This window comes from Petromyzon marinus, chromosome 26 (assembly GCF_048934315.1).
Source record: "Petromyzon marinus isolate PM22_M1 ecotype Great Lakes invasive population chromosome 26, UKy_Petmar_22M1.pri1.0, whole genome shotgun sequence".
NCBI classification, from domain to species: domain Eukaryota; kingdom Metazoa; phylum Chordata; class Hyperoartia; order Petromyzontiformes; family Petromyzontidae; genus Petromyzon; species Petromyzon marinus.
Window position 1 is genome coordinate 9904718 of NC_133692.1, and position 16784 is coordinate 9921501.

Genomic DNA, 16784 nt, shown 5'->3' on the forward strand with positions numbered 1-16784 from the left:
GCCTGCTATAAAGCACTTGCCTAACAGCCTGTCATGGGCTACACGGGAGATCTTTGTTGTTGTATGCGGTCTGTCGGTACATGACCGTGCGAGGGCGCATGTGTGCGTGTGTGCATGCGTATACAAGCGCATGTGTGCGTGCACGCACATGCGTCTGTGTCTGTGCAAGTGTGTATGTACGTATGTGCGTGCGTGCATGTGCGCCCGCGTATGAGCGTAAGAGGGTATATGCACGTGCGTGTGCGTGCATGCGTGCATGCGTGCGCATGCGTGAGAAAAATTCCGCGCACATCAATAGCAGCGCACGGTGATGTGACCGTGGCTCTCCCACTAGCGAGGTGTCCGCAGGGGACGCGTGTCAGGAGGTGGGGGTTGTGGGAAGTGGAAAGGGTTTTAAGGGGGAGCCGATGCAGAGGACTGCAGCTATGGGAGTTGTGGGGAAGAGGGGGCGGGGGCTTATCAGCTGGATTGAGCCGAATCTGGGAGCTCACCTGAACGCCCAGGATGCCGAAGATGATGAAGAACGCGCAGCAGATGAGGACGATGTTGCCGATGGGCTTCAGGGACGTGATCAGCGTCTCCACCACCAGCTTCAGTCCCGGCGCGCGGCTGATGACCCTGACAGGCGAAGAGAGTCCGCGCGTTCGCACACGTGCGTGGTCATTCCCATCGACTCGGGGAGGATGACGCTGCTCGCGCTCAGCAACATCGACGAGACGCGCACATTTTCATTTCTCCCGTAGCCGTGTCCAGCAATCCCTCGCCAACCACGGGCTTCCCAACCACGGCTTCTCGTATCCACACACAAAGTTACGCATACCGTTTTTTGCCAGCCACGGTATGCAGTTTCGCGTAACCACAGTTTCAAATCTCCGGCTGTGTGCAAGCATCTGCCACCAAGCGGCGCATCAAGCGCGTGTGCCCACACTCGTCCCCGAGGTGCAGTACTTGTCCACGTTCCGTCAGTGCTGTGCGGCAGTCGTCACAAAGCGCAGTAGTGGCTGTAATGGCTACTTACAAGAGCTATTACACGCACCGCACCTTTGCAGGCGTCCTCGGTGCCATGGCGAGCGATTCAACGCTGACGTTGACGCGACGTTGAAAGAATTACAGTATATGCAAACTTGAATCCATTGATGAAGTGAAGCAGTCAACCGAACGTCCCCCTAATTTTCCAATAATCCTTTAAGTCTTGCCAACCATGGGGGGTTTTAGGAACTTAACCCCCGCGGATGGCGAAGGATTACTGTGTTTGGAAATATTTGTGTCCTTTGTCCGTCACTCCACAAGAAACCCAAGGATCGAAAGCAAAAGCAGGACCGGTGGTGAGCGGCCACGTGAACGGATGCCTCCCTGTGCAGGATGTCTGCCGGGGGCACTGCGTTGTGCTGAGTGAGGCCCTAAGGGACCGGATTTCCAATGAGAGGCTGGATGCTCAGAACAAGTACAGAACAAGCATTTCATTTAGACCCAGTCTCAGATGCGATAAACTGAGACCAATTCAAACTCCCGGACCCTCGGCGGCATCATCTCCCCGGCACGCCTATTACACAGGACCCTTAAGAACCTCCAGAACATGACCTTACCCTCCTCTCCCCCTCCATCGCTCTATCGCTCTCCCTCTCTCTCTCTTCACCACAGCAGCCACCCCCAGCCCTGTGCCCTATCGAGTCTCTCAGGGAAAAGGCATTGGACAAATTGGAGCGGCAAAGAGATAGATCACGGCCCGGCAAGGGCTCGGCAGTTGTCGATTGCAGTGATTGGAGTGGGGGCTGGTTAATGCGGGTGGTGGATGATACGTCAATTCGTGCGTGCAAAGCAATGTGTGTGTGTTTTTGTGTATGTACACGCCCCTTTCAGTACGTATGCACGCACGCACGTATTTATGACTGTATGCATGTATAGTGGGCAACGCGAGTGTGATTGGAGGGGTGTGTGGCTGAGTGGGCGAGGGAAAGAATGATTATACACAGCACGGCAGGGGAGTGAGTGAGTTAAGTGAATGAGTGAGCGGGTGAATGAGTGAGGGAATTCATGAGTGAGCGCATCAGCGATCGATTCGGTGAGTGCATGAATAGACAATCGAGCAAGTTGGTAAGCGGGTTGCGTGCGAGTGCATGGGTAAGCAGCCTGGCTTGCGAGCGAGTGGGTCCATGGATGAGGGAGCGAGCGAAATCACGAGTGGGTCAGTGGTTGAGCGAGTGAGCGAGTGATGGATTTGCTCGAGTGGATCGGCGGCTGTGCGGAGCGGCTGGGCGGCGGCGGTGGCGACGGCGCTGCTGGCTCCACACACCGGAGCGGCCGAAGCGTGCGCAGCAGACGCAGCACGCGCAGGATGCCCAGGATGCGCGCTCCACTGTCGGACGCGAGCGACACGATGATGTCGACCAGCGAGACCAGGACCAGGAACCCGTCGAGTGTGTTCCACGTGCTACGTAGGTACGCGCCGTCCCCGAACACCAGCGCCATTGCGATCACCTGCAAGGCCAGAGCAAACGGTCCCACCCCGCCCCCGCTCCCCGGTTAGTCTTACGAACCACGCGGGGGCAAGCGCCGTTAGCGAGCACCCATCCTCGGCCGTGCCACATTATCGGCTCGACGATGACCGCCCTGAATGGGGAAGGCCGGAGGGTGCCGAGCGGTGGCGGCGCAAAGCCGTAGAGGCGGCGAGGGTTTGTGGATCACGCGCACGCACACACGCACACACACAGCTGATGCAAAACTCCCTTCCTGTAGGTATCGAGGAGGTGCCATAGCCTGGCCCGTCCTGGGAAAGGCAGCAAAGGAAATGTGGGGACTGATATCATCAGTCTCTAAATGTGTAAAGGATAAAATGTTATCCCCCTCACAACGTGGCCTTTCTCCGGGTGCTCCGGTTTCCTCCCGTGCATATTGACACTCACCGTCATGAGGGTGAAAACATCGTGATCGACGCAGCATCCGTGCTTGCAGATTGCAGAGCGCAGTGTGATGCGGTTTGCATAAGTGACGCTGCTGTATAAACACTCAATATTACGATGGATAAGGCAGTTGGTGGGCATAAGCGTGGCCACCTTCATTTCTGCAGTGGTGATGACCGCAGGTTGCAATGGGTTATTATTTACGGTTGAGTTGACCTAGGGGTGGATCAGCACAGATATCACTCAACACCAATGTTGGTGCAAATCTGACAATGGAACCCACACTCTTTGGTTCTTTCGGTAAAGTCACGTAGGTATAAAATCAAATGAATCACGACGTTTCGGGCGTAACACAAGCGTCCATCATCATCAGGTGGGAAAGCGTTGCTTTTCCGAAAGAACCAAAGAGTATGGATTCCTGCAGTCACGAAAGCTTCAAATAAAAAAATGGAACCCATGTTCATCGAAGTGAAATTGCTCACTCCACTTTCCTATGGCAAGGAGCCAGCCTATCCATTGGACAACAAATGCTGACTTTCCAACAGAGTGCTGCTAATTTGTATGATCACACAGAGGAATTATGACGATGTGAAGTGTGTCCCGAGTCAACCCACAACTGGCATTTGAACTTGTGACCCTCCGGTTGTCCATCACGTGCTCACGGTTGTCAAGTGCAAGGACGTGCGGGCAAGATTGTCTGAAACAACGTTCGCCAAAACATATTTTTTTTCGCGAGCAAATTCAGTGAGCGGTGACCTGAGCGGGGCGAGTGATCTCGCCGCCGCTTGGACAGAAACCTCAATATGTAACCAAATTGTGATGTCACAGTGCTGTGACCCCGACCTTTAGCTCTCACATATAAAACACAACCTTCAACAAGCAAACATGCGTACACGTGTACAGTCATAGGCGTGGCTGTGCTGGCTTGGGTGTCTGTGAGCAGCACTCTATGCACTCTGCCAGTGCTCGCCGAGTCCCGTTATAGACAGCCCAGATCTAGTCATGAGTTCTGGACACAGTGTCACCTCGCTGGATGGAAGGCCGGGTAAAATAAACACAAATCACCAAAAGGACAAAACCTATATATTTTTTTGATTCTCCGGTTAAGGCCCATTCAGCTATACAGCGCTTTTTCAGAATCGACCTGGTAACAAATGAGAGCTGAACGAAGTGGCTTACGATGTGGACATTTATAGCAGCCAAATACTCTAAACGCAATGTTGATTTCCAAATGTGGAGGGAAAAACCGGAGGAACCCGGAGAAAAACACCACAGGATCACGAGGAGAGCAAACATACAGGGGTCAGGGTTAGGATCGAACCCACGACCTCCTGCATACCAGCCGAGAACGAAGATGACATGAGGGTACACAGCAGGGTACACAATAGGGTACACAACACAACAGGGTATACAACAGGGTACACAAAAGGGTACACAACACAACAGGGTATACAACAGGGTACACAACAGGGTACACAACAGGGTACACAATAGGGTACACAACACAACAGGGTATACAACAGGGTATACAACAGGGTACACAACAGGGTACACAACAGGGGACACAACAGGGTACACAACACAACAGGGTATACAACAGGGTACACAACAGGGTACACAACACAACAGGGTATACAACAGGGTACACAGCAGGATACACAGCAGAGTACATAACAGGGTACACAACAGGGTACACAACACAACATGGTATACAACAGGGTACACAGCAGGATACACAGCAGGGTGCACAGCAGAGTACATAACAGGGAGCACAACAGGGTACACAACAGGGGACACAGCATGGAACACAAAAGGGAACACAACATGGAACACAACAGGGTACACAACAGGGTACACAACAGGGTACACAACAGGGTACACAACAGGGGACACAACAGGGTACACAACAGGTGTTTGTTACCTTGATGCTCATCTCAGTCACAAAAACGGCCGTGAAGATGTAGTTGGAAATGGTCATGAACAGCCGTTCCTAAGGAAAAGACAACCATTATAACGACTTAAAAAAACAAGACAACTGAATTCATGCTTCTTGAGTTTAAAACTGACCCGCTGTTTCCTGAGTTAATTTGAGCTCTGCTTCATGGTGACGGAATGTGACTTGGATTAAACTGCAGTTGCCATTTTTTTACATTTTATTAAATTGTACATTTCAAACTATAAATATACTCAGTAATTTGTCACTGAGCGTTCATTAAAAATGTTACGTATTCATTGCATGCACGTGCAATTCAACTTTAGTGATTGTGCGTAAATGGATTAAGTACTTGCAGTATGCCAGACATTAGCTGCAACCGTAGAGGTGTTACCATATTTATTGGAACAGGTTGCAAACTTTAACCAAAAGGTCTTGCGACAATTATAATGAGTGATTGCAGAAAAAACCTACATCAAATATTTCCACTGATATCATGACGAAAGTACGATAGATTGAACAGAACATTTTCACAAGTCCGCTGTTCCAGTTGAGAGCCAAATAGTGGTACAGAGTTGATCAATGCACAAAAATCGATCACAAAAATGTCTCATTCCCACGATGCAAGGTTGGTTTTGGAGAGGGCACAGCCTGACCTTGAGTACGGGCAACAACACGGAATGGGGGGCGAATGGTCGGTTGTTATTGGTCGGTTGTGATTGCTTCAGAGACACAGGTGGTAGAATGACAATATTGCAAATATCTTTAAAAACGTCATCATGCCAATTCTGATACTAGTGATCTATTGAAAGACGTCTGATGTTTGTCCAGGGTTAAAAATAAATACTGGGAACCCGGCTGAGCCCCTCTTTGCACACGGATGCCTTCCCGTGTAAATGACCATCAACGCTATTCTGCCTGAACCGACACACAGCTCGGACGAGGACTTCTGATAAAATCTACGGACACGCTACGAACACAACTAACGTCGCCTAAAAAAAAAACAACGTACTGTATTTAATCTGTATAGCTGCAGAATGCAAAATAAAATGGCAAAGTAAAAAAACACCTTCTCTTTAATAATATTAAAACCGACAAACCACACATTCATGGCACCCCTATACTGGTTAATTTTTCTATTTGCGATGTGAAGGTTCCCATGAATCAGGACAAAAAAAGTCAAATTCAAAGATCGCAAGCCGTGTAGATTTACAGGGTTGATGTAAGCTCCAGTCAATTCATTTGTTTATTAAATTGTCTCATATGTAGTTACGATTATTTTGGTAATTTCATGGAAAGATAATGCACTCGCTGGCTGCTGTGAATTGTTTACGGGCATGAGTGAAATGGGTTTTGTGTTCACGCATCTGGAGCCACATTCGTCTCAAATGAATGGAAAATTCCTTCATCCTTTCAGTCCTCATTTATCGCACCTTTGCCCAAGTTGCTATACTTTTCCAGGATCTAATCGCGTCTCAGAAGCCAAGCAAAGTTCAGCCTGCTTCATCGTACTTTGATGGGTGACCACCGGGGCTTGCCAGGTGTTGTGGGCTACGAGGCGGCTATGAGATGGCAGTGCTCAGTTTCTCGCCCTCGGTTGTATGCGTGGCGGGGGGGGGGGTTCTCTGGGTTCTCCAGTTGCACCCCCACGTGAAGTCAAACACTTAAAATGGCAATGGCCCAACATGCCAAAGGAGCCAGACCCTAATGAAACAATCCCGAGATTCAGTCAAGCTTTGCAGGGAAAATAATTGGCATCGTTATTATTATTATTATTCATTTATTCAGATTATCTACTAATAGTCCGTTGCCCCCTTTCAGGTTAGAGGTACATATAAAACAAAAACTTTTCTTTTTATACGTGGAGGGAGACAGACATTGGAAGGAGACGTTGCACAGTTGGCTACATACGGTGCGGAATAAGTTCAACATACATACGTACAAAAGTGTCTGCTTATTAATTTTGTTGCTTATGATCTCCACAAGACCGTTCGCGATTGTTCGATGAATATAAATCGCCAAAGATCCCTCCGACACCACACAGCACGCCCCCCCTACCCCCCCCCCCCCCCCCGGCGTTGCAATGTGGAAACGTCTCGCATGGGGTTTTAACCAATGGGTCAAACGCGGAGAGCTCACGTGATGCCCATTGCAACAGCTGTGGCAGCCTCGGGGTGCTGTGAGCAATTCGTCATAGAGTGCTTTGTTGTTGTTGTGGTGGTGGTGGTGATGGGAGCCCAAGAGCTCATTATGTTTTGGGGAACAATATTGTAAAGTGTTTGAACCTCTGGGCACATCCAGGAGGCGTAATGGTAGGTCCGAGTAATTTGGTTCGGACAAATGGGAACACTCCACCTATTAGGTGCTCGCTAACAGGACAATTGTCCCAATAGTTTACATGAATAAGCAGGTGGTCAGTCTATGGCCTTTGTCTGGGTAACAATGGAACTTCTCTTGTCGCTGTTTTTGTTTGTGGGTGTAATTGGCAGAACCTATTATCTGTGCCTATTTGAAAAAAAAAATGTACATCAAGTATGACATGTATTGTGGATAAGAGGATGACCTGGCAACACGATTTAATTTACTCACTGGCAAATGCACACTGTCGGTGTTCTTCCAGATTGATTAGGAGCTGCAGAGAATTTGAGTCGAAGATTATAGGCTTTTCATTGTACGAATACTTGTAAGTGCATGCCATTTAAATCAGACTTCAACTCAGGCTATATGCTCCCTCCAGGGTCGACAAAAATTTACCCGACCACAAATTCAACCACAGCTGTCATGTGGATACACTAGACCCCGTCATAGGAATGTGGACTGAGCCGCTGGCGAATAGCCCTGGGCCCCACGCAATGCTTGAGCAGCCGAATGTACGGCAGGTGATGCCGCGTCCGTCCTTCAACGGAAACGGCACACGGCACGTGCACGGGACAGATGCGCGCCCCACAGTGTAAAAGCACGCCTTTGCTCGGCGACTATGTAAATTTAACGGAGAACAATAACACTCTCCAGTAAGGCACCCGCATAGCCATCTTGTGACAATTTCATTCCGTGCCAGTAATGATGGGACTCTCACTCTCTCTCCGTCATGCATATTTCAAAAGGTGGGCTTGCACAGAAGGGGGAAACATTTTCAAGCGGCCATAAATAAATGATGCCCGCCATCCTTTCATGCGCGATCTGTGCAGGTTTTTGAAGGCACAGGCCTTACTCCCGCTCGTTGTGCTCCCATTTGCCACCTGCGACGCCTCCTTTGTTTATTTGTACGGTCTTATTTCCAACGCTGTTAATTTTAATGGTGGTGGAATTGGCGTTTTGTGTGCGTCGTCGTGTGTGCAAAGTGATTAACATGATTGAATTGTTGTGATCGTTACTTACGGTGTGTGTATTAACATTGGCTGACCTCATTGGAAGGGGGGGGGGTGCAGATACTGGCACCCTGCCTTAGCAATGTGGACATTCCACAAATGGCTCAAAGATGCCAACTGAGAGAAGTGCAAAATCATTTGAACTTGGGCATGAAGACAATTTTGCAATGCTGATGATGGTGGTGATAATGATGCTGCTATAATTATACAAATTCTGCTGCTGATCATGATCGTGATTAGCGATGGTGGTGACATCCTCGTTCAACTTACAGGGCTGTCCGCTCCAATGTCTGGCCTCTCAAGGGCGATGGTGATGCAGTTGAGGAAGATGAAGAGAAGCACCACATGGTCAAACACCTTGTGTGCGATGATCTTGCGACACTGCATTCTGACCCTGTCAGCAGCGGGGGGAACAGTCACGAACACAAACTCACGGGAAAAGATAACAGTGCAGCCCTGCGATCGCTTGCTCAATGCCGCTGCTGCCGGAAGGGGGCCTCAACTACAGGAAGCTCTAGAGACTCCCCTCGAGAGGATATTGGCCTACTCTTAGACGCTGGCCAGAGGTCTTGGGAGAGGTGGGAGTACTGACAAATGATTCCATCGCACGCAACTTGCCGGTCAACTTACTGCGATCATTAACCATTAATACCGCTGCGTGGATAGAGACGCATGGATTTAAGAAACGTGCCCCATTGTTACAACTGCCGTGACGGAAGATCGAACCGGCGACCTCTGGATTGCATGTCCTGTGTGCGAAAATTACTCTGTGGCAGCATCCATTGGACTCTTATCTGGTGTCAGACAAAGGAAGTGGATTTTGTCCACGATGAACTCTCCACCTTGAGCTGACGAGTCGTACTTACTTGTTATGTGGAGCAAACAGGTAGAGCGACCATTCTTTTCGGGATTCGCAAAACTTTGGCTTGTAAGGTTCCAGTCGCCGACGGAGCCTGAAGCAGTGGCTCTGAAAGACAGTTCGTGCACGTGTAAGAAGCCAATACGTGCGTCTTTAATTTGATCGATCGATTGATTATATTTGTTTACCCGGGTAAGACACATTCAGCCGTAAGGTCTTTTACAAAAATGATCCGCGGCTGACCTTGGCTAAAAGTGAATGATCTATCTCTGCTAAATGTTCGTAGATTATATTTACAAATAAAATAAAAGCAATAATGTCTAAGTGCTAACCCGCTCAAACGATCATTGCCCGGTACGCATCTCCCAAAGTGAAACTCCTCTAATCCATGACGATGTGCAGGGGAAGAGGATTGGTGGATCCTACACTCTCCCATTATTCATGTACATAACATACCTTTATCCGTTTTAAGAAGTGCGGATAACAGATACATTTATGCCACAATTTCGAGTTCATGTGTTAAGTTACTTTCGTAAAGGGCAACATGGAGAATGCCGTACTTCTGGAACACGACTTACAGATCAATTATGGTTGGGCCAAACACATGGATCATTTTGGTGGAATCGGGTCAACATAAAAAAATGAGCATGTACTGGACAATGGGTTTTCCCTGTACAGCCAAAATAAAACGTAAACCCATCATCAGCCATGATCTAGTCACTGCTTGAAGAAGGCCTCACCAGGCATTCACCATCTGTCATGATCTCGTGATGCAACGATCCACCCAGCTCCATCTCTGTGGTGTAAGTGCTCTCCAGGGCACGTTCCCCTCCTTTGGCAGCCATTCCATGGTTAGTCTTTACCACGTGCCATCGTCCCTTTTAGTGTGCCGTGTCCTGTTCCAAGCCCACCCAACATTCCCGTGGGTCGAAACGACGTCTGTAACTCGCATATGCTGTCTGATCGACATGTTTCTCTTTGTGTCTCTCAGCGTAATTGTAAGCGTGTATAAATAAGTAAAAAGACGGTGGACAACGGGTGGTTAGACGGCTTTTGGAAATTGAAGTCAATAATGGAAAGCAGCAAACCAATGTGCAGAAGAAGATTGTCTTCAATCAGTGCATATTTACCTCCTGTGGCGTATGGATCAGAAACATGAACATTGACAAAGAAAACGGAACAAAGTTTGAAAGAATTGCGCGGATAAGTGTGCGGAATAGGACGAACAGCTGCTGATTCCAGTGTACTCGTCGTGCTTAGGTGGTTGTTAAAATAATGGGTCTGCAGATTGCAGGAAGATGCAGAAATTCAGCGAAGATGCGGGTAACAAGAGCAGGGAATCGGGGAGTGGAGAAGAAGCATTTTTCACTGTGCATAGTAGGCCTGCAAGTGAATGTGAATAATTACAATTTCCCATGACTCAAATACCCATTTTGCCCTCTACACAAATACAGCCCTCCTGCCATAGTAATGTGAAATTTACACCACGGGCTCAGGACTGCAGCTCCACCCCATGATTGTTTGGGTCGTGAGACAGTTTAACCTTTGACTTTATACATGTATGTTATATCAAGGGCTATCGTGGGTATGTTGTATTATGTGCCATGATGTAACAACCACCCGTATATACAGCAGAACCCCTCCATAGGGTTCTCTTGGGACTGTCAGCAGAGACGAGCATCGTGGCATGCGTTCATGTGAGCAGGGAAACGCTTTGATTGTTTGACTCGGCTCTGAACGCCGTCGTAAATGTCACAGTTCACCGTCAACGCCGGCGATCTGATGAGCTCATTCAATTTCGGGATCACGATTTTAATCCAGAACTGTTCTTTCTGTCTTTGGAATGTACGTGCCCGTATGTTCTGTTTTTTTTTATCCAACGAATATTCTGGTGATGCCGCTGCGTTGGCAGCGATTCAAACGCACAATTAACAATAGCACTGCCGTAAAAAATATATATCATCAGTGACATTTTGGGCATTGGCCCTTCCGCATAGCAGAATGGCGGGTAGAGGCGACTGCAGCTACAAACCTCTAAATCATGGACCACGTAACTTCGCACTGCCCCAAATGTATACGTGAACGCAGCTGGTGGGTGGCCGGATTCATCTGCAATTCGCCAAGTTGGGCGAAGCAATCGAGCGGCTAAATTGCGTAGAGTTGAATCTCTACAAGGTCGCTCTTCATAGATCAACCATCGGAAAGATAAAGAAGATATGTGTGGACGTGCCTGTTCAACACCCGGCATGGTTACTGAACAAGCGTGTTGCACAATGCCGTGCGGCGTGGACAGGCCCTCACATCGTAAATCTCTTCGGCTTCGTCGCTGAACTTGCGTGACAACCTCGGCGTCTCCCTGCCGGGCAGCGGACTGCTCCCGTGCGACACGAATTGCTGCTGCTGATGCTGATGCTGCTGCTGCTGCTGGTGGTGGTGGTGGTGTTGGTGGTGTCGCTGAGCCAAGCGAGCGCTCCTCGGCAGGGAGGGCGAGCGGGAGAGCGGCGACAGCGGGGAGAGCGGCGAGCCATTGCAGCGCATGGCGGGCGTCTGGAGCAGCTCGGGGAGGTCACAGGAGGCGGCGCGGCGGGCGATGAGGAGGCCCCGGGGGGAGAGGCCGTCCTCCGTGCCCGCCGAGCACACGCTGCCCCGTGGGCTGATGCTCCTCAGGCTCCACTGGGGGAGAAAGGGGCGCAACGGAGAAGGGGTTGGTGGATTACACAAAAGTGATCAACTTTTTTGTTTATTGCGAGACTCCCGGCTGGGGTTGCCACCTGTCCTCGTTTTTGTTCCAGGATCGTGATCTTGTTGAAGTTTACCGTTTACTCCAAATGACAAGATGCTATTTCCCCCCCCCCCTCCCCCCTCCTCCTCCCAGGATTTTAAAGCAAAAGTGAGGGACACGTCTTATCATCCGGTAAGGAGTTGTGTCACCAAATCTCCATGATTTTAACTGTCACCAGGCACAAGTTTGGGGTGCATCAAAATTTTCTGGACCATCTTTTCTCAAGTGGAGAATCAGGTCACTGTGTCGTATGGGGAAAACTGTAAATCTTCCAGGGACGTTAAAAACCCTTGTTACAACTTTACCCCACCACACAAAACTGTGGTGAACCCATTTACATGGCTGCGTGGACAGAGGCAACTGCCACCCTGTGAGATCAAACGCGTACCAGCGACTTTTGTATTGCACGTCCGGTGTGCTGTATGTATGTGTATTGAGCTTCTTTTGCACCATACGTAGCCAACCGTGCTCAACAGAGGTGCGGGGAAGGACAACAAACTAAACAGAAAAATCAGTCCTAAAGAAATTCGTTTGCAATCTAGATTTAAAAGTGCATAGCTCCAGCGGCTTCCTAATATCAGAAGGAACAACGTTCCAGACGGCCGCAGAAGCGCATCTGAAAGTGCGCGATGCAGCGACCGTCTTTTATCGATGGCCAGCCAAAAGGCACTGTGAGGATGACCGAAGTTCACGTGATACTTTATACTCCTTGGCGAGAGGATACACCATTGCACTGTGGCAGCATCCCATGGACTCAAAGAGCATAAGGGGGAATCGGGTGGTGTGAAGCGCCCATTAGCAGTGGCCCTAGATAGCTCATCTAGAGGTATTCCTGCCTCCTCTGCTGCTCCGGCGGAGGAGGTGCGATGAAGCTACAGGCTCTGCTGCCGCTGTTAGAGCTGGCGGCGGTGTCGCCGAGCCAAGCGACGTCTCCCAATGCGCCTCGGAAGGCGTCTCTCGGAAGGTTCGAGGTCACCTGCGCGAGGCTGTCCCTCCGCACGGCCGACGAGAGCGACGCCTTGTCGTCGTGGCGCACGGGCAGCAGCGTGTGCCCGCCGGGCCGGGGCAGGAGGCCGTCGAGGCCCACGCTGGCCCAGCTGGAGCGACGGCTGCTGCACACGCTCCCACGGCCGCCCCAAGGGGAGCTGCGCCCGCTGGGCTGCGCACGGGCAACGCACGGGCGCAGTGGGGCCGTGAGCGCCCGTGGCGAGAGGTGAATTGGAAAAAGGCGGAGAGCCGAACGCGAACCGCGACGACCGAACAGATTCCAGTCCCACCGTTAACTCTCAATGACGCCAGTCGACCAGTCAGTTCCCAGCACCAGCCCGGCCTCTCACCCTAAGTGCAAGAGACTGATAAGAAGCTAGCCCTACCGAGTACACCCAACCACACTGGCCAACCAGACCCAACCCTACCTACCCCTTATATCTAACCACACTCGCCAAGCATACTCATAAACCTCATACTCATAAGCACACTAGTACCCAGACCCTAGCCCCAGACCCTAGCCCTACACACTGGGCAACCGGACCCGAACACTAACCCTCACTGCACAAGCTAACGAGACCATAGCCCTATCCCTTATTCCTAACTACACTCTGCAACTAGACTCTAGCCAGAGGTGTAGATTCCACATTTCTATGGCAGAGGCCAGTCTCTACACAGGATGACCATGTTGAGTAATGTCTCGTCAAAAGCTTCCCTGCTGTTATTAGCATATCATAGTCTTGCCTCCATTAGCAGCCTTAAGCCAGTAGTGAACATTCCACATTCCCATGACAGTCGCAGTCTATCCAAAGCGCAAACTAAAAAGCAACTGGTAACAATGACAGAGTCTTCAACTGTCCACAGTAAACCAATAGTGATGTCTCACAAAGTGGCACGAACTTTATCAACACTAGACAGATGATGATGATGAGTTGAGTCCACTGATGACTGTGATGTGAAGTCGCAACCTTTGGTTGTGTGTCGAATGTACTAACCACGACGTTCGTCCATACAGAACAAATAGGCCGCCCACGATCATAAGACACATATGGGGCATAACAGGTAAATCTAATTGAAACTAATTGATAATACAATATTACGATCTGCGATTGTATACACCGTGTTTGAAAACTAAAGTGTGCTTTTATATCAACTGTGGCTATAAACACACTTGCCCAGTGTGTTGAATATTAGCGCCCAAAGACAATTCATCTTTGTTAATGCTCATGCTATTATTCAACGAGCCTTGTTCATTTTCTATTCATTAAATTCACATTTGTTACGAGTCGAGACTGCGATGGGGGGTATATTTAGCCTTGAGAAAATCAATTGTGCATCTTTGTCTTTCCATTTTAACCTCGTGCCCATCGATGACTTTAACCTGAAAGATCGGGAATGCAAAATGACAGCGTCTGTGTCTATGTGTGGGGAGCGGTAGTGCAGCGGTCAGCAACATTGCACTTTGAACTCAGCGACCAGAGTTCGATTTCCGCTCACGGCCAACACCACTTAACCGGTCCTGGGCCTCCCTAGGTCGACTCAAATGAATACCTGGCACGGTGTGTAAACACCGCCACTGGGGAGACAAAGGCGGTCGGGCGTGATTGCTCACCAGCCACCCCCACGTGTACCGTACCGGCCTTCACAGGTGCTCACTAACAGCACTCGCCACAACAGTCTGTTAAAGGCTACACGTCGGATCTTTATGTATGTATAAGTGTGGGGAGCGGTGGCATGGAGGTTAGAATGCTGAGCTGCGAACCAGGCAACTTAATTTTTATTCCTGGAAACGGCTAACACCAGAGGCCAATATCTCAACAGGTGCTGGGCCTCGTCTAAGGTTAACTCAGTCTTAAATTTGTAATTGGTGTTATGTATCTCTTCCGTCACCTCACTAATTTCCCTCTTTTGTCTACTCCTTTAATCTCACTACATCTCCTAATGTCGTCTCTATCTTTTCCATCATCTCACCAGAAATGTGTTTTGCCTTCGGGCCCCAACAGCTTTAGCACCAACGCCGTGTGTCTGTGTGTGCGTGAATGTATGTATGTGTATGTAGTCCGCGTGTAGTCATTGTGTGCGTGCGTGTGCATCTCTCACCGGGGAGGGGACCCCGGGGCAGGGTCCCAGGGAGGAGCTGCTCCCTCTCCGTGAGTCGGGAGACGGGGAGCGAGGAGACCCCCATGGCGTGGGGGCCGTGTGGGTGATGAGCGGTGGCATTGACATGCACTTTCCTTCCAGGAGCCCATTGGGTGTCAGCACTGCGCACGTGCACAAAGGCAAAGACAAATATCCGCCCCCCCCCCCCCCCCCGGGATAGCATTAACAGACTATTGGGGCAAGTGCTGTTAGCAAGCACCACATGACAGAGAGACATACACACAGACATTCATAGATGAAGGTCCCCCTTTCATATCCACTTTGTTTTTATTCTTTTTTTCTTTTTCTATCTACGTGACTTTCCCGAAAGAACCATAGAATAGCCATACAGACTAATGGGGCCACAGAGAAAAGCCATACAGAACTGAAATCTCGATTAGTTTTGCTCTTCGTTGGCTATATACAAATCATCATCACCACCGTTTGGGCAAGTTCATATTTGCGGTGGAATAATGGCATAGTGGTTATGAACACGGTGAGCTGAGTTCCATTCCAGGCTATGGCTAACATTAGAAGCAGGTGATTTCTAAACAAGTCATTATCATCATTAGACCTCCTTTGCCAGTACCAAAATGTAATAATAGGGTTTTTCCCCTTTTTTTCTGGCAACAAAACTGAAACCTTTTTACAAGGATTCATGTCTGCATTAACCACAATACCTGCAGTCAAAATGCAAACAAAAAACATACTATGATAATATATACATTGTCCTTGAAACTGATTGGTCCACACCAAGGAACGGCTTTCTTTTGAGCCTCGACCCAATTGGTGCTCGACCAGAAGACGTCAAAAGGCTAAGAGCACTTACACCAGCAGACTACCTTGGGGGGGTCCTTCGTCTTGTCAGTCGTACGCAAATGAGCAAATGATAACAAATGTGGTCTTGTTGGAACCAGAACGACTTGCGGAAGGATGAAAGCAAGGTCTTAACGATTGAACCCTTCCCAGAATTCAATGACAGGTCACAATTTGGGGTCAAGATTGGATTTTCGAATCGCTGTGTTTATTGCCGTTGCGGCGAACATAAAATCCATAGCGGTATGAATCTTTAGAAGCCTTCGTGGTGTGAATCTTTTGACTCCCTAGATGTATCATGTCACTCGTGATGTACTGAAATATACGTGCGATTTTATTACAATTGATAGACTCATCCACACCATACCAATGTGGAATTTCCACCGCTGGCTCAGGACTGGAAGTAGGAAATGGGTAACAACGTTCATGCCCACTGAAGCAGGAATCACTTTCGCCTGACCATTTCCACATCGCTCAATTTTTCCCATCATACATAATAAAAACATAACAATGGTGCGAGTCGTACAGACTTTCTGCAAGCACAAATCAACCAGTTTTATATATCGTTCGCCCCCCTCGCCACCTCAATGTATTGAAAGTGTGCTACCGGGCCCCACATGATGCGATGGAGAATCCATTCAGGAATCTCATAGAGCAGTCACCCTATGTAGCAGTGCTGTGGAAGTGATTTTCAGCATAACAGAAGCATCCTTTTTTTGTATCCTTCACACGACAGGCATCGCATCGCACTTGCACATACACTCCGCTTTGAAATTGGCGCGTGAGAGTCAAACACCATACTTATCCAAATTGAGTGAAAAAACTTCATTCACTGCGAGAGGCTATTTGTTGCAACCATTGGGGACCGGGCTTAGACCACCAACTCGCTGCACTTGAGAGCCGGGTTTAAGTCAATGGTGGCAGAAATCTGAATTCAAACCCATGACTCTCACCGGTGCCAGTTTGGCACCCCGAGCAATGCGCCACCGTGGCCACCTCA

General features: G+C 49.2%; 1 protein-coding gene across 4 annotated transcripts in view; it reads right to left on the reverse strand.

Annotated features, from left to right (window-relative positions):
• LOC116946253 (voltage-dependent T-type calcium channel subunit alpha-1H) overlaps positions 1 to 16784 on the reverse strand; it is a 363323-nt gene that overhangs the window by 32710 nt on the left and 313829 nt on the right. For all 4 annotated transcript variants that reach the window (XM_076069824.1, XM_076069825.1, XM_032961269.2 and 1 more), the window contains exons 16-23: positions 14930 to 15090; positions 12819 to 13001; positions 11362 to 11733; positions 9068 to 9168; positions 8472 to 8595; positions 4822 to 4890; positions 2294 to 2478; positions 492 to 618 (exon numbers count right to left, since the gene is read on the reverse strand). In XM_076069824.1, the coding sequence (XP_075925939.1) occupies positions 492 to 618; positions 2294 to 2478; positions 4822 to 4890; positions 8472 to 8595; positions 9068 to 9168; positions 11362 to 11733; positions 12819 to 13001; positions 14930 to 15090 (1322 nt within the window). The remainder of the gene's footprint in view (positions 1 to 491; positions 619 to 2293; positions 2479 to 4821; positions 4891 to 8471; positions 8596 to 9067; positions 9169 to 11361; positions 11734 to 12818; positions 13002 to 14929; positions 15091 to 16784) is intronic.